Below are 21,217 nucleotides of genomic sequence, written 5' to 3' on the forward strand. Positions count from 1 at the left end.
CTTAATGAACTATCACCTTAAACTGAGTATTTGTAGTAACAAAGCCTTGGGCTCATAAACCCACTGGAAGCTGACAGAGACTGACTCTTGACCTTTCAGTGGGACAATATTAAAAAAGACCTCACCACTTTAAATCTCCGTCTCCACATGCTCACCTTCTCATGTTCTGATTGTTGTGGGAACACTCACAAGCCCCAGCCAATCGTTGTAATATATGATGTTGTTAGTTTCCTCACGGCAAGCGGTTGGGTACCACCGGTCACCACTGTGCTGAAACACTTTTAATCAACCAGAACCTACTGTGAAAGCCTGAGCTCCACCCGGCTCCCCACCTGCCAAAACCGAGCAGTTCTCCTCAGCAACCTCAAAGCGACAGCTAGTATTTAGTAATATTATGTGGCAATGCCGCAGCTTCTACTATAATGTACCCACTGACAGCACTAACCTCTCACAGCCCTGGTACCCCCTTCTAAGGTTATATTACAACACAGTGGGAGCTCTGAGAGAGTAGAGGAGGGGAACGAGTGATTGTTTGGAAGTTCTCAAGACAAGCTGGCATTTTCCCAGGCTACAGTGGGGGTAGGCTTTCTCCCAGCATGCCATGCTCTGTGTAGTTTGATTAAAATTGTGAAGTACACAGAGTTGCTTAAGTATATGGTCTTTGTTGGCCCCTCTCTCCCCACTACCCATTACCCAAGCTTCTTGAGTCGCATTTTGACCCTTGAGACCTTTTATGGGTTTTCTCAGTATATTTTTTTCTAAAAACCATAGTGTAGGCAACTTTTTTAAAAAAAAAAACTGTGTTTGTGGTGAAACATAAGACCACATGGCAGAACTGAAAATATGTTAAGGTTATTTGTTCCATGATGAAATAACGCAGTGAAAATTTCCATGGTTTTGCAGCATAAAGCATCTTTATCATACATGTAAGATCAGAGATTTCTGAAAAACTGCAGATGTGAAAATTTTCCCTTGGTGCATAGGCGTCGACCAGTATTACAGCACTGTTACAGTCCACTGTGGTTTACCAATCACACAAGATTAGGTGAGAACTTGCAGTGAACCCTGGGAGTGTGATGATATCACCATCACCAGCGGCATAGCCTTACCGTCCAAACGCTGGCAGGTGTTTTCTTTCTCCTGGCTCTTCTTCGGCTTTAGAGGAAATCACTGTTGTCAGGCAAAGCCGTACGACTCCAATTTAGACTTTGTTTGTATGTTTTAACTTCAGTAAGGTAGTATGGAGGGTCAGTGATTGGCTTGGTTTCCTCAAAGAAAAAGGGTTCTGGGTTAAAATCAGGGTTCTGATCCATTCAGTAAGGAATTTGCGTATTCACCCCATCCACTGAAGAATGGAAATTGCTGGTATGTAACAATGTTGTGCAAAGTACTGTATGTTCAGTTTGTGTCTTATACATGTGTTTGATATAAAATGGTATAAAATGATGTAGTTTATGACAACTTATTATTAATGTCAGTGATGTCAAGCCATTTCAGACATGCATGATACACGTTGATTGATAACATGTTTCTCTAAACTCTCAGGTTTTAAAAACAAAGTTGATCAAAAAAGAGACATTTTAAAAAAGTACTTAATGTTTTTCTGCACTCCATCTTTTTAAAAAGAAAACGAAAAACCATAACTAAAGTAGGACCATACTTTTAAAAGGCAATCCTGCAATTCAGAATTGCACCAAAGTTGCACTAGACTTGAAAAAGACAGATTTAAAAAGAGGTCAAAATTGACGCAAAGGCAGAGTTATTCTGACTTTTAGTCTATTGTATGTCACAACCTCGAAAAAGGCTGCAACTTATACTGATAATAATGCAACTTGAAAGCATCAATAATAGATTTCTGGAAAATTATCATCTCTTTGATAGACCCTCCATGCCTGATAAACGACCCCATCTTTCCATCTCCAGACTCAACACAAGCTTTCCATTGAAGCCCAAGCTGGGATAACCTTGGTGACATCACAAGAGGTATTTTGTTTGTTTATTTCTAAAGCTCCTGCAAACTTTAGACAACTGTCTTACAGGCTGGTTAGTAGTCCTCATGATGACTAAACTCACCTTTATGTATGAAAACTTGGTGGACTTCCCCTTTAAATCCTCAAAGTTGAAAAGTAACTGAAAAAATCATGGCCCTGCCTCTCCAACATCCACTTGGTGCCCTCTTCTTCCAGCAGACAGATGTCTGCATGATGTCACAGAAAATATCATTATGAATAGATGTTTAATTTTTGACTAATTGCCAGCAGGTGGGAAAAAACACTCATATCAGCGTCTGAGTTGTACAGTAATTCCTATATCGGAGATATGACAGCTGTATCTCTCATTTAGTGAAAAGAATGTAAAAGAGTCAACTGGCAGCAGTTAACGTACCTGCAAAGCTGCCATTGCCAGCAATTACATTTAATTAAAATCAAATATTAACTCTAATTTGATTGAGCTAATTAAAAATTAGCTATAGCTAACACTGTATAGCTGTATTAGCTATACAGTGTTTTTCTGTATATGGTTTTACTGCTACAACTACATAACACAGCTGTAGTAACTAGTTTAGACTATTTGGTTTGACTACAAGGCTAGCAGTAGGGGTAACCCCCCATCTTGAAATAATGTGAACTCTCCTGAGTAGGAATAACTGGAGGTTTTCCTTTTCTTCTCATTTTGCCGACATTGTGTGAATGCAGCATGAGCCTGACTACACACATTCTGCCCATTCGAGCATGCAGTCCCGACAGTCAGCGTTGATTATTTTGCAGTGTGAAAGGGTTGTAGCTCTGAGAGGTTTTGGGAGCTGACGGCATTGGTAATGCCGACCTCTGACCGTTTGCTTTTGTTGTGCCTCATTAAGCAGAGGGAACACACCAGCCAATACTACTTATTACCCTTTCTGTTATGGCAACTACCAAGCAAATAAGCTTCAACTTGCCTCTTGTTACCTAAGCTCTCCATTTGGCCTCTGACATCATACAAGTGAAGAGTCTCTTTCCTTAGAGAGCTACACTCCCCGAGACCCAGACGAGCACTGGAGCACTTGTCAGGGACCCACCGTATTGTAGCGTGAATGGTGCGGCCTCAATGCAAATTCTTCCACACTCTCAGGCGGCAAAGGCCATCATTGACTGACTGGTTGTGTTAATTTAGCTGCCTTTCAGTCCTACTTGATCCACAGTCCTCTGGACCTCAATGGCAAAAGAGTTAAAAACATCTTAAGTGTCAGCGCAAGAATGTGCCATTCAGCCTCCGAGCGACGCATCATTAACAAATGTCGAGCCACAAACAACCAGCTGTGGTTAAACAAACCAGGGAGGTAGGCTCCACATTTTACCTCGCTGTCGAGGCTCAGTTGTCGGTCATTGATAACCTTGTGCATTGAGTGGTTTCAGGGGAGAGTCGTTTTAACACGGTGGGTGATCCACATTAACAGGAAGCAAACAAGCTGCAGGTCTGGAGAAGGAAATATGTGGCTGATAAACCACAGATACTGTAGGTCATGGAGTGGCTGTTTCTATGCTGTAGAGGGAGGGACTTGTGCCCTCTTTCAGTCATTAGTCAACGAAGCTGTGAGGAGGCTCAGACTGAGGTTACCAAGGGGACAGCCCGTGCCCTCAGCAGCACAACGCCCACTCTCACTAGCCCGTTGACTCAGATCCAGAGGGCAGCCAGGGCACAGCACAGGCAGACAGGCATTTGAGTCAGGTTTGCTGTGAGCAGACTCCAAGCCTGTGGGTGTGCACTGCAGGGCTGAGCACCCAAGCTGTGATTTACAGGCTGGTTTTGACAAGGTTGCAACCTGTGTAGTACGCCTTTTCCTTACTGGGAAGGAGACACCCTAAAAACTGACTTCATGATCATGTTACAGCCCAAATCTGGAGATAACACTTTTACAAGGGGCGAGGTGCCACTTATGAGTTACTTCAAGTCTACAGTATCCCTCTTGATGTTAAACTGGCCCCTGAAATGTGACAAAAAATCATCTAAAACCCAGACAATATAAATATAATCCGGAAGCTAATTTTCATGGCATAGCTATCATAATCTATCATTTTAGAATAAACATTATTCTGTAAATTATTATAAAGTCATCATAATGTGTAGATATTTGTCTATTTTGACAAGTATTGAAGGTTACCCAAGTTGGCTGCACAGTTTGGTATGTTTATGTTTTTGTATGGTCAGTTTATTGACTTCAGACAAATTTACAATAGGCTTTTTTCACATAAGCTATTTTGTCACGGTAGGAAAAGCACAGGTGTAAATAATAAAACGGTTTATGGCTGAATTCCATTTATCTGCTTCAGTTTCAGGACATTTGAATAGAGACGAGCCATTGTTAATGTTATTAGTAACAGCTGTGATTTTCCTACTATGACAAGTCAGAAAGTTTGCTGTGAAAAATGTCTATATGATATGCGTTTTCAATGCTAAATTTAAAAATATTGGGTCCAAGCATTACCCTATATACAGTGCAATTCTGTTAGCCAGCCGTGAAAGAAGTATTCAGGTCGTTTACTGAGGTAAAAGTAAGCAAATAAAAATGTCGAAATACATAAGTGTTATCAGCAAAATGTAGCCTACTTGAAGTATCACAAGTGAACCTGCTCATTATGCAGAAAAATAATGTGTCACTTTATTATATATTATTGGCCTCTATATTGCTCATTCAATATACAAGTAGCATTTTACTATTCTACTTTAGCTGTTTGAAGTGAAGCTCATTTTAACTATTTATATACTTGTGGGTTGTTTAATTTGTGACAATGCAGAATTTTTCTATAAGCTCCTCAGACGTTTTATTTATGGGTTTTTTTACATTCTACGATTTTAGGTCAATCTTAAACAGAAAAAATACAAATAACTATAATGTGGTATACTTATAGTATAAACACCTCAAATTTGTACTTCAGTGCAGTACTTCAGTAAATGTATTTATTTACTTTCCACTGTTGCTGTCAGCACGTAGGTAACTAGTGCAGATCTCCGCCAGGTGTGTACAGCCAAGATGGCGGCGAAGATAACACAAACAGGAATTTATTCATCTCGTAACGTGCTCAACTTTACAGGATCATAATATATCAGGTATGGAATTAATCAGCAGGTGCTCCAGTGTAAGATGAGACCAAACTTTTCTATGGATGTTAGTTTTTGAGCCACGACAAAGGCCAAAATGTGGCCTCGACTAGGCAAGCCTTGATTTTAGCCTAGCCGATTGCCGGAAATGTGTCGGAAAATGCCTTTTGCTACGTAATAACGCATATTGTAAAATGGAGAGGACTGCTGAAAAGACAAAAGTCTAAGCTAACCAAGAGAGATGCTTGGGTATACTGTCATAATTCTGTTAAAAAAATATTAGGCTGATGTCTGCAGCGAGATTAGCTGCAGACAGACAGACACACACACACACACATATGACCAAACGCATGATCCCCTCCAGGCTTACAGTAAGGACTGGTGTTCATAATTCAGACTATAAAACATGAAAAATGGTCTCTGTTCAGAGTCTACATGTCTAGAAGTCATAATTCTATAAATTAAAAAAAAAAAAAAAAAGGATCAGCTTACTTATCTTCCTTGTCATGGGGGTAAGTGTGCAGATTCTTTCTTTTTTATTGACACATTTTTTGTATCCAGCTCCCTTTTGACTTGTAGTAATGTACAGTAGCTCTGGAAATAGTTGGAAGTCATAATTCTGCCAGCAACAAGTGTGCTGTCACTTCCAGAAGTCTGTTAGTAATTTATGCATTCTGTACAGGTGCTCTGACGGGACAATGACACCAGGATTGTTGTCGGCCTCGGGCGGTGAGCACTGTTAATACATGAGAGGTCAAGGGGCTGCTTCATGCTGTGTGACACGCCGGTTAAAGTGGTGACAGCACAGGACTCTGTGTCTCACATGCGATGAGAGCGGTGGACGGATGGCTCTGTTTCCCAGCAGCACTCTGTAGAGCTGTGTGGAGGCATGCAGGAGGTGAGTGACAGTGCTGCGATTTGATTGGCCATACCACTTCCTATTGTTCGCCCTGTCACTGATAACCCCGGTGACCCAGGCCAAAGGAAGGAAGGCCATCGCTGGGTTTGTGGTGGTGGGATTGTCAGCTCTTTGTCCTCAGATAACTTATTAACCCACAGAGTCCAGCGAGTGAAGAATGATTTCTCACATGGCTTGCCATATGGTTAACCTAGAGTAAACAGTGGTCTGTCTGCAGAGAAGCAGAGGCAGAGACGAGGAAGGACATTCCCTAAGGAGCGTGACCATGCCAAAACTTTTCATTCAATTCAAGCATCACTGAAATAAACTGGAAATAAGCCCATTGTCATCCATTAACATAGTGATGAACCTGAAAGTTGGAGGCTTGAAGTTACCTTGAAACTTTTTTTAGATCGGATGACATTTTTAAAAGCCCTATTTTTAAAGATTATTATTTAGTCTCTCTTTGTTTGGCAGGATGATGATGCCCTGAGTGCAAATAGCCTTTTTGTTTCATATTGTATATCTGAGACCAAAAAAAAAAAAGTCAATCTCAAGTGTACGGTGCAGATTTCAGAGCTTTTGTAAAGTTTTAAACATAGTTTAGACTGATAAAATCTCTCATGAGCAATGCTTCATAATCATAGACAGATAAGGGTAAGAGAAGTTGAATTAATAGCAAATTAAAGCGTATTCATGTTGGATTCCGTTTCTTTAATTTATTATAAGAAGGTAAATTAAAATAACAGCAAATTAAATCTTATTCATGTTGGACTGAGCTTGTTTAAGTCATTGTATGAACACAGTCCAACAGATATTGGCAATATTTTTACTATGGCAGAAAAAAGCTGTTGTGCAAAGCAGATGAAGTGAACAGTGTCAGCTGTCTTTCACAAATTAACCCAGCTGATGAGGCCTGCAGGGCCGCATGCGGTCAGGACAGACAGAGACCAGAGACAGACCAGAGACAGAGCAGAGTCAGCCAGGGTCACCCCACACCTCGGGCACATAGCTGAAGTCACGCGTCTGCTGCCTTAATTGTGCACTGTTCAGCTTCGCTAATGTGTAGGTCTCACTCAGCTTGCTTTACAATCACTTCAGTTGTTTGGCTTCATGGGAAGAAGTGGTGAAAATGGGCTAAATTGTTTTATGTGCAAGGAGTCAGACCGCCTTAAGGCTGGAAACTGAAAGAAGAATCCGACCCGCTGTCTGAAGTTCTAAAAATACCTTGACACCAGCTAATGTGTAATGATGTGGTTGTATGCCTGATGGTGGAGAGGAAGGAGGCAATGGAGATGGAACCAATAGGCTTCAGCACTGGGTTTGTGAATGTAGCTAGAGATGACTCTGCACACCATGAAAGACTCTTTTGTGCAGCTTTAAGTTTAGTTATCCTTTATAGCTCTCAGTAAGTGTCTTATGTTTCCAGTTCAAAAACAATATGAAAAGTATACACAGCATGATGATCTTAGGGGAGTATAGCGATATTTCAGTTTTTAAATATGTCATTTAATGCACCGACATGCACGTAGATATGCAGTGTGTCATGCAGACATACAGGTTACTGTAACTGTGGTGAAAATGAGATGATGTCCTATCGCTCCATAAAGCCATACTTTAACTGGAGCAGACAAACGCTGTAAATGTTTCCTTGTTATTTACAGTCGTGGGAAAAGTAAGTAGTGTACTTAAGAGGTGCTGTATGAAGTCAAATCACACAAATCAGCGAACACACTTGTGTATTTACACCATCAGTGTGTACGGAGGGGCTAAGACTATAGCTATAGGCTCGTACAACAGTACATAGAGTAGCTAAAATTACCTCCACCATGACATATCAATGCACCAGTAATGATAATTCATAAATCTAATAATACTATAACACTAAGTCTGTCAGTGAGTCTAATTTTACTGGTGTGATACTTGCTGCTATATTTCTGTACATTTATTAACAAATGTCGGACTTTTCTTGCAATGGATTTTGTAATTGTGTCGTTACTTTTACTTCAGTAAAATAGGAATGCTTTCATTAAATTTCAAATATCCTTTAAGGATACGGCCAGTGGGGCCACATGCATGGGCTCAATGTTTTTTGTCTCATATGGTGGTTGTTAAGCGCCATCATGTGGTTGACTGGAAGTACTGGAGTCACTGACTGGAGAAGTCACTGAGTTCAACTATTACACTATTTTCAGGCAGAATGAGTTTTTGGAGGCTGTTCCTTGTCAAATATAATAGTTCGACAATGTCATGTGAGTCACTTCTTCGCAATCTTGCAACCAGTAAATAAGGAGGCCTGTGGGAATAATCAAGCAAAATTAACCATCCTGTGTTCTTTTCATTAAAACGCAGGTATGGTAGCCCGGAGGTAAAGTTTAAATCCTGCAGAGTCGAATTGGTGGATTTTGACATGATCCCCAAACATCTCAGTGCACTGATACTTCTGTGTTGTCGGTGACATTTGAGGTGAAGACAATAATGCTTTGTTAGTACGCCTGATCAAATCTCACCATTGTCAGGAGGATGCATAATCCTCCTGAGTGCCTGCAGGCGCTCTCTGCCTCACACTGAGGATAAACCAGTAGGCCACAGGTACAACCATTTTAAATGTCATGGTGGGACTAGACTAGAGTAGTTCCCAGTGTGTTGATTCAGTCACAATATCACTATTTGACGGCAGCTTTAACATACATTACCCCTGCAAAAGTAAAATTAAAGGAAGGATCTGACCTGTGGATGCAGATTCTTGGAAAAGAAGAAGTGGAAAAGTGGAATTAATTTTGTTGTTTAAACTGACTTATATATACAACATTTATCAATTGTCACATTAAACATACAGATCTGATCAACAAAGAGAAAACAAATCATCTTTATAGGCTACTGGAGTTGAAATCATACACCATATAATTTACAATAAACAGCAAATGGATACAATAAGAAATAACACTACAGCATGAGACCAGAAGTTTAGGACTTAAATCAGATCAGATTGATTGATAAAATAAAACAGATTTCATTGTAAGCAACAGGGAAACTTAGATCTAAACACTGATCTCATACATGCAGGTGTTGGAGATAGAGAAGCTAAATGTACAGTAAATACTGAAATAAAAAGAAACACTAAATCCATTTGTTTGGAATATATTTTCAACACTTTCTGTCCTCCATGTCACTTCCTTAAGCTCCTGTTAATGCAACACTGAAAAAGATAAAATCAATTAAAGAAGCTGAGTCACAAACAATGACTACATTTTAATTTAGCTATAGACTGATTCACATTCAGAAAACTACCAGGAAAAATAATGTTGTTAATTTAACTTGTTAAAACATATTTTTAAGCACCCTATGTTTTAATGATATCTTTATTGTTTTACACCTATGAGCAGTGTAATCGTTAGAGAACTGTCTGTCATGACCTCTTATTGTTTTTGACTCACTAACAGTTAAGCCGTCTTGTAAGAGTCTACATCAACCTGTGTGGCATTTTGTAAATTGCCAAACAGCCTGTATGCTTTCTAAACAGCCCTCAAAGATCCAAAATAGGAATCTTTGTCTACTTTTTTCTGTTTTTCTACCCTTTGCTTTACTATAATTAAGACTTTGCACCCCTGTTTGACACAAAAGATGCCACCAACCAAGGATGCTTGCTTGGTAACGGGACCATACACAAACTCCTCTCTGTTTAAACATCACGCTGAGCTGGTGCTGAATGTGTCTGTTTACTGGGCTTTGTTTAATTGACGCTGAATTGCCGGGGCTGACATGGTAAACAATTAGGGTAAAATTCTGTCGCATGAGCCGCTATGAAACAGCTCAAACAGATTCCAATCTTAAGTCCAAGAACTGACTCATAAGAGTTTAATCCTGTTGATGGAAACAGAATCCCACCCGTGTCAAAACGGCCCGCTGCCCCAGGTGCAGTAGCCACACAGGCCCTGGCTTGTCCCCCTTTATCACAGCTGATGAATTGAGAGGGCCCTCTTGGGCACACAGCCCAGGCTGTGGTTTGGCTAATTAGAGGGTCTGTTTTCTCATAAATATCTATAGTGATGAAAATTAGGCAAATAAAGGCTGTAGTTACAGCCTGTGACAGTGTTAGATGCAAATTCGGAATGCAAAGTGACACTGCGGAGAAAAATTTGACTAAAGCAAGAATTATCCAAATTTGATCTTTTAAGGTCTTGAATACCCGAAGCTTAGCATACTGCATACATATTGTGAAAATCTACCAAATTCACCACTTTTGATGTAATTACTTCACAAAATAGTGCTGCCAGAGAGCAGTAAAACATATCATGTGAGGGGTTTCCATACTAAATTATCATTGGGATGCCGTCATCGCTAATCAATACATTTTACTGCAATTAAGGCACATTAGGCATCTGTTAAGTACAGTTTAACAGTTGATAATGAGATCAGGACTGATAGGTTATCTTGGTATCTTTTTAGTGTCAGTGACATTTTGACAGCAAGGATGGCCCCGTAATCACATTGTCCTTAGTGATAGCTGTAAACAAAGGCTCAAGCCCTCCTCAGATAAGCCGTCCTCACTAATGGAAGATTTCACATTCAAGAACTAAATAAGCCCTGTTTCTAGCCTGACATCTGTGCCAGAGTTTTAAGCACCTGAGAGTATAATTGTCTCCCAGCAACTGCCAAAATGTTCATTTGCTGACTTAAAGATTAAACTGTAATAACATAGGAAGACTTAAGCGATCAAATGAAAAGAAGATGCAGCAGGAAAAGATCACAAGTAAAGCAAAACAAGCAGTCAACAGGAAGTCATAGTTTAAAATCATTAGATTTTGGGAATGGAAGTTCATTTTTGACCTTTGAGAACAGTTTTGTGTAACAAAATATAATAATGTATAATATATGAAGCTTTTAGCTTAAATTATTTTTTTACGCATTAGACTTTTGTTTACTGCTTTCTAATAAAGCATACTTTATAAAGGGTTTAGAAGTGCTACTAATATATTAGTAAATTATCTATTAGTGCTTTATAGATCAATAATAATGCATTAATAAGGAAATTATTTGGGTTGCTAGGTTGTGAAAAAGCCACTTGGCTGGTGTGTATTTCCTGGCACAGCTTGCTTTGTCTTTTTATTTACCTCTTTAATTCATCAGGAAGACCTTTCAAATGAACCATTCAACCACTTCTGGAAAAGAGCTGCAGGACATCCGGACCAAAATCTATTAATTAACAACTTCTAAACATTTACAATTGCAGATTTGGTGCCTAATTGTAGTAGAATGCCCCTTTATTGATGAGAGACATTTATAGTTGCAGATCTGTACTGTAAAGTGACAAATTCATGACTCTTAGAGAGCTCAAGTTTTACTGAAGGAGGACATATACAAGCTAAATGGATTTTTCAGTCTGGCAACCAAAAGCTGTTCTTATTGATCTATAAAGCCCTAATTAATTAATTATTAACCATTAATATATCCATTAGTTACAACTCATTATAAAAGTATGCCTCACTGAAGTTGGAGTTGAATCGATTTAGTTTTTTTCTCAAGTGATTTTTTTTGTCTGTAATTCTGTCCAGGTTCAGATGAGTCACGAGTCTCACATGATGCAGCTCCGGGCTCGTCTCGTCAGTTGTTCTGGTTCTCCAGCAGAGTCTGGCAACGTTGCACAGGAAAGATTCAGATCCACTGTCACTCCATGACATCACACCAATGAGGTATCAGCTGACTGACACACACCTCGCATGACACCCATATTTGCTGAGCGACTGGCTGTTGTTGGAATCAGCAGCAGCTGCCAGGGACGCCACTGTAGGTACCACATGGTTTTCAACACAGATTCACTTATCTTATTTAAGATTATGATGCGTACACAATAGAGTCAAAGTCACACAACAAACATTGATTTCACCCAGACAAATTTTTATTATAGATTTTTACATGTATGTATCAAATGAAACAATAGCGACATTACATATCCTGTATAACTAGTTCAGGCCTTTGCTAGAGTTTATTTAAAGTTCAGAAACATTATCCCTCTGTTGGAGATGGCTGCTGCAAGAACACAGCGTATATTACGTGACTAGAAGCACTGCTCTATATTTATCAAATCATGGGGCTCGTCGTTGTACGTGCTCATGCACGAGGATGCCTACCACAGGACATACAACATGGTGCTGCTCAGGCACCAGACCTCTAGATCTCACCTCCTGTGGACCAGGATCACAGCTGAAGCAGGACAGGTAGGAAACAAGAGTACATAAATGTACAAGTACATATGCAAACAGCTAGAAGTGCAGAGAAAAAAGCAATACTGACTGTTATCATACTTAGTTTAGTAATAGCTTAATTGCATTTATTTCTCAATAATTTTAGTTTACTGGCTCGTTCAAATTATATTACATTTCATTATTTTACATTACATCACATTATTATAAGTTGTTGCATTTGACTTAAGTTATTTACATGTTTAAAACCTTGCTGCAAAATTGTGTACAATTAAAATCTACATGCTTGTTTTTCATAATTGCATTAATTGCTTTATTAATCTGTCAATTTAGTTATCTTGTGGCAGTATAGTAAAGTATTCATGTTTATAATATGTTGTTTTGGCATTTTGTGTTAAAGACGTATAATTTTATGATGCTGCTAAAAGTGATTATGTTTGAATAATAGCACTTTGATTGGTTTTGCAGGTTGTGCTGAGCCCTCTATATCAAAATGGAAGACTTTGAATACAGTGTGGAGATCAGTGACCGTGACTGGGACTGCTTCTTTCAGGAGTGCGAGGAGTGCAGCATGCTTTCTCCAGCATTAGCAGGTCTGGATGACTCGGGCATGAGTGACATGGATGATACAGCGTCCATTCTTGCTAATAGGGTTAAGAGAGTCGACCTAACAGCGGGCCTTTCAGAGGCAGACCGCCCCGTCGACGGCCCCCCAGACTGTGAGGGCTCACCTGTGGAGCATTTCCTCAGCAAACACGGCGTTGGTGGAATGGAGAGCGTCCTCTCGGGCAGCGAGGAGGATATACACCTGCAGTCTGTCAATATATTCTTTGAAAGGCTGAAAAGTCTTACAGAGGCAGAGAAGCTTCCTGAGCCAAACCAAGTAAAAGCTGGAGAAAACAGAGAAGCAATACAGGAGGAGGAGCTGTGTAGTGATGGGAAACAAGCCAGCAGCAGTATTTCGCCAAAAAACATCCCCAAGTTAAACTCTCCGCCTGCCAGGGGTGAAACAGCAGGTGGCAAAGAGACCACGGAGCCTGTCGACGCCATGAGCAACATAAACACAATGAAGAAAGTCCAGCCTGGCTCCAAAATTTCACATGAACTTGCAGCCAGTAACTCAGTGCTCAAGACTAACATATCAGCTCCCCCTCAAATAGAGTTATTCATCCAAGAGGAAGACTGCACAGAAACCAGAGCAAACAAGGAAACACTGCAGAATCAGTCTCATGACTCACCAAACGGGATTGTCTGCTCAGAAACATCACCTCAAGCTGACAAAGTGGTAAAAGTGAAAACGTGCACACCTTTCAAGGATGTTAAGCAGAAAGATTTGTCATCAAGTCAGTGTAACACTGATTCACAGTGTAATCTAGAGATTGTGACAAATGTGAAACGGAAGGACGAACAAAACCCAAATTTTCTACATCCAGATGCGACATGCACAAACAAAGCCACGAGCCAAGAAACGTCTCCATCTGCCTCTATTAAAAGGAAGAGAAGAAAGAAGAGACGACTCAGCTCCGATCCAGCTGAGAATGGGAATGGACATGACAGACAGGTCTTAGTCAAGCAGAGTGACTCAGATGAGGAGCAGTATACATGGAGAGGAGGAAGGGCTCTGTGTTTATCTGATGATATTAATTTATTTAATTTAAATGAACCACAAAAAAATGCAACATCCACCTTAACTTCATATTCAGTCACAAACAATTTCCCTGTGATCGTATCTGGAGACGAGATAAAAGCAAGTCTTTCTCTCTCCGTTCCTCCATGTGAAAGTCAATACCAACATTTACCAGACAGCATAGTTCAACAAGGACAGTGTAAAGCACCAGGCTCAACTGAAAATAATGCAACTAACGAGAAGTCAGTAACTCCAAAGGATGACGGTGTGATTTCAGCACTAAACAACAGTGCTAACGTGGCAACAAACTCACAGCCATGCAGCAAATTACAGGTAGAAGAAATGACTGGCCTGAATATAAATTCTGGGAGGCCAGTTTCACTTTCTGAAGGTGTAACTGGTGAATCAGACCCGGCCGCAGAAACAGCAAACAGTGAAAACAAATATGTTCCTGCAGGAAGTCTCCAACAGTCTGATGAAAAGAGTCATAATTCTATCATGGGAAATGAACAAAATCAAAAATGTTGTTCAGCAGAGGTCAACTCAATAACTCCTAGTATTTTATCAACGGCAGACTCAAATCATCCTGCTGTGGAAGTCATCCAAAATGAGAAACTATCCACTGCTAAGTCAGTCCTGGCTGCAGAGGCTGGAAATTCTGGCAGAGACAACCACACACATAGTCTAAGTGAGGCTGAGCCCCAACAACAGCTGGAAATTAACCGTCACGATGCAGACCATTATAGCTCTACACTGGAAAACACTCACCTTCCTCTGTCTGCAACTGGTGGGATCAATTGTGATGTGCTGAAACTGCCTAATCACAACGAAAAATCCCAGATGGAGATTCCCACTCAAACGACCTGTGATAAAATTACATCAGATGGTATCAATTCATCGCCTAATAAAAGCTGTCGGTCTAAAAGTCCCTCCAGTATAGCTATGAATACTTCAGTAAAGGAAACAGAACATCCTCTGGAAACTTTATCCGAATTAGATGCTTTGCCAGAAAGAGCTAACTCAGCAGAAGTAATGGTTGTTCAAAATGGGAATTCTTTGTCATCTGGTGAAATTAATCTAACAGGCAACAGTAAGAGAGAAACCAATCCCAGGTTGTCCACATCTGAAGACTTACTAACAACTGCTTCAGATATTACATCTGTATCATCCTTCTGCACTCTGGACACAGAATCTGTCACGTCTCTCTCAAATGGAAATATCACAGACATGTCGGTAAGTTCTTTTTCATCTGTCAGTCCAAATGACTCTGAAGGTCAAGGAGAAAAAGCCTCACAAATCTTGGCAACAAACGAGGGAGGAGATGCCACTTCTGAACCTAAAGATCAGTCACATGACACAACTGAATCAAAATGCGATTTAGTCGTCAGAGCAGAAGATGCCGTCATAGCATCCAACGCTGAATGTGAGGCGAAAAATGCACCGGATTCAAAACATTCTGTGTTCGCCATGTCTTCTTTTTGGAATGAGATGGAGAAGCTGACAATAAATGACATCCTGGGTTTACGAATGATGAACAAAAATGCTCCAGCCAGCTCCCTCACACCCTTAGAGGAAAGTGAGGAGAATGACATGCTCACTATGACAGATTCAGGCTTTTTGACTGAACAGGAGAAGTCCAAGCCTGAGCAAACTGTTGACGACATGTTCAGCGATCCTAATTCTGCAGAATCAAATTCAGGTTCTGTTGCAGCACTTGATTCTACCTCTTCGAGGGGTATAATGTGGGAGAGTGCACCTGTCCCAGTGAGCCAAGGTGCTGATATTAACCCTGAGACAATGATGTTGACGTCTGTGAGTGATGTTTCTCAGCCGGTCCTCTCTGGAAGTGCTCAAAAGTACCTCAGAAAGATTTCTAAAAATATAAGTGTGCACAATCTGCCTGCCCTGGAATCTGAGTCTTTTCGCTCTGCATGGAAAGGTCAAACTTTACAAACCTTAGATGAAGGAGAATCAGCAAAAGCAGTAGAGTATTTCACTGATGGACATGTGTCTAAGGAAGACAAAGCCACGGACTGTTTACCTTCATCCTCAAAAGACAGCTACAGAACCTCTTTCACAGATATATTTCGGTACATTTTTGGTAACAAACAACCAATTCCAAGCCAATCAGATACAGATAACATAACTGCCCCCTATATTGATGGAAATTCTGTCCCTGAGATGTACGATCATTTCTTTTCAGAGTTTGACACAGAAAGCTTCTTCTCTCCTCTCATCACAGCAGAGGAAAAGGATGAGCTGGTTCCTATCTTTTCCTACTCTCGCTCAACAAATAAAAACTTGCAGTTCCCAGAGGCTTATGACTATTTCTTCACATCCTCCTCAACTGACGATTCTTCTTTGGAATCTGATGAAGAGGAGGATGAAAGTGGCAGCCCTGTAAAGGTGGTGACTAGATTCACCCGTAAGGCAAGCTCAAATCAGATATCTACAGATATATATGACAATTTCTTCACAGATAGTGACCTCAAGCAGAATTTCTTTTGGAAAACTACATTCTCCTTCAGGAATGTTAATTTCACAGGATCTACAGTCCAGAAGCAGACATCGAGCCCTTTGTCTCTTGTACCTGTGAGGCAAAGTGCCAAATCTCTTCGGGGGACAATTCGTCCCCTCAATGTTCTGGGACATCAAGACATGACATTTCCTGATCCTCTTCTCTACCACCTGGAGGACAGGATCTCCAGACAACTAGCGCAGCAGCCTTTCAGATATGAGGACCTACAGATAGCTGTTTCAAATCCAAGTGAGTCCAACTGCACACGATGAACACGATGATGAGAATTTGGTTTAAACATCTGCTGTTACAGCCATTGTAGATGATACACAGTGATGAAACAAGTACGCAAGCATTTTACTTGAATTAAAGTAGAGATGTCTTAATTTATTATGAATTATAATCATCTATTATTATCTATTTTGGTTCATTTGGTGATACTTAATTGAGATTTAAATTCAGAGAAAAAACTGTATTGCCCATCACAATAAGCAGAGATGTGAGTGTGTTTATACGATAGAAATTCCAGATTTCATTCAGAACAAAATAGACCAATTATGAGGCTCAGCAATCCAATTTGCTAATTTAAACCAAGATGTTGCTGGTAGGTACACATAGAAGAACAGAAATTCATCAGGGTTTTATTCTTTGAAAATTCATGGAATGAAGGTAAATGTCACTAAAAGGTAATTAAAGGAACAATCTGTGATCCAAAAGTCAACTACAATGTAGGACCGTTTGCAATTTTCAAAAGACATGATTTGGAGTCACTATCATGCCCAAATTTATTGAGGGTGTTTTTATAAGCAGCTGAGAAACACACAAACTGTTGGTTTTAAACTAATATACAGACACCCCCAGGTCTGATTTTACTGATCTTTTTAAAAATATTTTAAGCAGGATTAAATAGCCTTGCATCCTGGTTAAATTAAAAGATATAAGGATATTTTACCAGGAAAATACGGTTACAAGTGTAGCAACAGCAAATGTGTGTGATATGGATTGTTACCATGGAAACAGCTCTTATTCAGGGTTAGTTTTGGACTGTGTTGGCTAACACTTTAGTGTTGACATTAGTGAATTATTTTGTGCAAATCTAAGTTGAAGTGGATGATTATAAGAACAAAAATAAAACTAATTCTATGGATCAGTCTAACAGACAGTATCTTTGTGCCAGTATGTCCAAACCTGTACTTTTTCCACTTCTGGATTTAAAGACAATGCACTGTCAGTATTTGAACTCTTTAAGTTAAGCTTTTTTTGTTTTACTCACATGTGGACAGTTGTAGTGAAGGACATATCATCCACTCAGTCAGCTGTCACAGTCTTGACCGGGACAGATTCTCTTACCTTCAGCTGTCAGAGGACACTCGCTGCACCGCAGGCACATAGCAGTAAAAGCCAGGAGGAATGGTAGTACGTGATAACTTGACTTCACTCAATGAGTGTCCTCTCTAAGCTGCCAGTGGAGTGCTCTAATTTATGTTTAGCTGTGAAAGGAAATGAAAATACTTTGACTTAAGGATTCTCTCTCTCACTCTCTCTCTACATATATACACACACACACACACACACACACACACACACACACATATATATATATATATATATATATATATATATATATATATGTCATGTTAAATGTCCAGTTTTAATTAAGATAATAACTTATAACCTACTAATGTGGCATCTAATATCCAGCAGTTGCCATGAGGATTAACTTTAAGGCCACTAGAGTTATGATGTCTAATATCAGTAGCATCAAGCGGCCTTGGACGTTTGCAGAAGTGGAACCTGTGCAGGTGCTGCGGATTTGACTGGTCACAGTGTGTCCCTACATATTAATGGGGCCTTACGTATAACTCAGCTGTTGTTGTGTTAGTGGCGATTATAAAGCCCCTGACCTCACTGGACTCGGCTGCGGATGGCTGATGTCATATCTGCAATGCATTGTGCAATAAATGATTTAAGATGTTTCCTATAACACTCTGTCACTTTCTTTGAAGGGTTGGATGCCTCATTCCTGCCTCTCAGACAATCAGACATGTGTCTGGTTTGTATTGCATTTGCATCGTGGGTTCTGAAGACTGCAAACCCACAAGTTGGAGATGCCTGGAAAGCTGGTATGTATGTTAACATGTAGCATTCATGTACTAAAATTTCAGACATAACCTTTGTTTATAATTACAGTATTGTGAAAATCAACTGCTTATTTATCCACTAAGTTGGTCTACATTTATTATATTTTTTGTTGGTTAAATTGAGCTTTTGAAGGATTATAAGGCCTGTTGACTGGTACTAATATTCTGAGGCTTTGTCATACTATAATAATGACAAAGCATTGAAATAAAATCAACTTCCAGAGAAGTCTGAACATTATTTTAGGAGATAATTTCAATATTGTGATTGCAAAGTATCATGAGTCATGTTATGGCTCACTTTTCATTTGTATTATCACGCAGTGCTGCTGGCAAACGTAAGCGCTCTGTCAGCCATCCGATACCTGCGAAAGTACGTCAAGGTGGAGGCGGCAGCCAGTGAGAGGGAATTGCAAGAAACTGCCTCGTCTGATTCTTGATCCCTCCGCCTCTAAATACGTCACGATTTATTTTCCCATGAAAACGTGGATATGAGCCGCTGCAGGACCTGAGTCCCTTGAGGAATTAGTCACATGTTTGATGTGCTGTTACATGTTTGCAACAGGAATCTGCATCATAATTGCTTTATTAATCTTAGATTTGTCCATTGAATGTAAATGGAAACAGGTTTTATTTAATTGTAGTTGTTTTTTTCATTGTTTAAACAATTGACACTTTAAACATCTGAAAGTATTCATATATGATACTGTACATGAAACGACCAAAGGCAAAATGAGAAAGAAGGTTTTAGACAGGCTTTCACATATGTAAATAAGGATTCAGTATGTTCAGTATGTACAGAAGAAAGATTCAAGTTAGGTTTGAGCCATTAAATGGATGTGATAATGGATTTAGGCAATGTGAAGAAGTTGGGATGATTCTGTTTGTTTTCATTACATTACATTTATGTAGCAAAGGCTTTTATACAAAACAACTGTGTGAAATATTTCCAATTATTGTTACTGGAAATATTTTATACAGATTACACATATTTTAACATAACACCCTTTCAAATTAATAATTAATTTAAGGGACTTTTTCTGCGCCAGTTTTTTTTTTTAATCATATGAAGGGAATTTTATTTTCATGATAGATAATTTATAGTTGACTGTACAGTATTTGGTACTCTGTGAGCTGCCTTTCGGTTTAACTACAGTAAACAGAATCTCTGAGATGTGTGCTGTGTCTTTTGTTATCTTAAAAGGACTTGGACAGACTTGAAACTTTTCAAACATTAGAGGGCAACATAAGCTCATAAAACAACCTAAAACCAGATTGTCACTTTTCTGTATGTGGTTCAGTTTCCAAGTGATTTCATACATTTTTCAGAAATTTCACTATAGACCCAAACTACTAGATGAGAGTGTTCGTTGGAAAATGTGCTTTTTCAGCATTATTGGTAAGTAATGACAGGAGATTCTCTGTTCTTCAGGAATCATACATATATTTCTCCAGCAGATGGCAAAGTTGAGCTGTAAAATATACATCTTCCAGTTTAGCAGCAGCCCTTGAAGCTGTTGCAGTGTTATCACAACAACAAACACTAAACAGATCAGATTCTGATGAAATTTGGGGAAAAAATAGTGCCATCTGACAACTGTAACTCCATTTCAAAATTACACTGATTCACCCATGGGGGCACTACAGTAACAGGTTTGAGACTCACTGGTTTATAAGGCCCAGAAAGGGAGTGCATCATTAGTGAGGGACAACATGTTTACTGTTGTCCTCTTCATTGATTTTCACTTACTGCCCAGATAAAAGCTTCACAGTCATTTGATCTCACATATGTTTCGTAGCACTTTGCTTTGAAATACAAAAATACTTAAAGTCCCTGTCCACTCAAAAATATGTTTTTCTTCTTGTTCCTTCAGTTGGATGTTTGAGTTTCACTGTGCAGAATGATCTTTGTGCAGAGTTTGACACTTGAAAGTTGTTTTGATATTCATCTGCTGAAAGTGGAAAGTTTCTCTGTGCTCATCTGAGTTTATGGCGTGTTCCTATGAGCATGATTTTTGATATTTGTCACAACTAGTTTGGACGCTAATCATGGTCCAGTATGCAGCTTGCACAAATGTCATGTGGACATCTTGTATCAAGTAGATAAACTTTTGAAATAAATAAAATATTTGCATATTCATAGATTCTGGATGTTTTTTAATGAGTTAGATGGAGTACATGTGATTTTAAGCATTTTTAACTAGTTAATTGAACCTCTTGGTGAAAAAACCCATATTAGAAACAAATTATTATTGCAAGCAGAGTATTTTTATGTCATTTTTTAAAATAATTATCTTTATATGATTTCATGTTTTCCACCATGAGGTTTTGCTTACAATCTCTCACCAACAAATATATAATAATACCTTGATGTATAAGATAGTATATACAATCCAAAGATGGTGTCAGACTAACATGAAACATTAATACATTCACACACACAAGATATAAAGACATAAGACACATGTACATTCATATCACATTCATTCATCAACACATACACCTCTCATCCTGCCCCCCTTACCATCTGCAAACATAACTCTCATAACATAAAGTCCCCCGCCCCCTTTCCCAGCCATGCCACAAGTTCTTTGTTGAGTTTTATAGGGCCTCATAAATATTCTTTCATACCTCATTGAATTTCTTTGTTTTATTGTTCTCTTCAAACAATAACTTTTCTATGGTCAAATAATATCTCATCAATCAGCCTCATGCATATGTTATATCTGATAAATGTTCTTAGGGATACTAAAT

General features: G+C 39.3%; 1 protein-coding gene and 1 long non-coding RNA gene across 3 annotated transcripts; one reads left to right on the forward strand and one right to left on the reverse strand.

Annotated features, from left to right (window-relative positions):
* The first annotated feature begins 4,981 nt into the window (after positions 1-4,981).
* Positions 4,982-20,603, forward strand: perm1a (PPARGC1 and ESRR induced regulator, muscle 1a). 2 transcript variants are annotated; one of them, XM_067591974.1, is made up of 6 exons: positions 4,982-5,088; positions 5,762-5,977; positions 11,533-12,195; positions 12,649-16,574; positions 18,332-18,448; positions 18,788-20,603. In XM_067591974.1, exons 4-6 carry the CDS (start codon positions 12,674-12,676, stop codon positions 18,901-18,903), a joined length of 4,134 nt encoding a protein of 1,377 aa, XP_067448075.1. In that variant the 5' UTR covers positions 4,982-5,088; positions 5,762-5,977; positions 11,533-12,195; positions 12,649-12,673; the 3' UTR covers positions 18,904-20,603. The 2 variants fall into 2 exon arrangements, with proteins under 2 accessions (XP_067448075.1, XP_067448076.1); XM_067591975.1 differs by lacking the exons at positions 18,332-18,448; positions 18,788-20,603 and having other exon boundaries at positions 12,649-16,237; positions 16,353-16,538.
* On the reverse strand, positions 16,530-18,325 carry LOC137184367 (uncharacterized). The gene is made up of 2 exons (XR_010928657.1): positions 17,917-18,325; positions 16,530-17,870 (listed from the first exon to the last, which is right to left on the reverse strand). It is a non-coding gene; the product is annotated as an uncharacterized lncRNA (long non-coding RNA).
* Positions 20,604-21,217: the final 614 nt, after the last annotated feature.

This window comes from Thunnus thynnus, chromosome 6 (genome assembly GCF_963924715.1).
Source record: "Thunnus thynnus chromosome 6, fThuThy2.1, whole genome shotgun sequence".
NCBI lineage: Eukaryota > Metazoa > Chordata > Actinopteri > Scombriformes > Scombridae > Thunnus > Thunnus thynnus.

Excerpts from the sequence above, each read along its gene's own strand:
- perm1a (XM_067591974.1), top strand. The coding sequence starts at position 12,674 with ATGGAAGACTTTGAATACAGTGTGGAGATCAGTGACCGTGACTGGGAC. Across the intron at positions 16,575-18,331 it reads GATAGCTGTTTCAAATCCAA|GGTTGGATGCCTCATTCCTG; the intron begins GTGAGTCCAACT and ends CTTTCTTTGAAG. Across the intron at positions 18,449-18,787 it reads TGGAGATGCCTGGAAAGCTG|TGCTGCTGGCAAACGTAAGC; the intron begins GTATGTATGTTA and ends ATTATCACGCAG.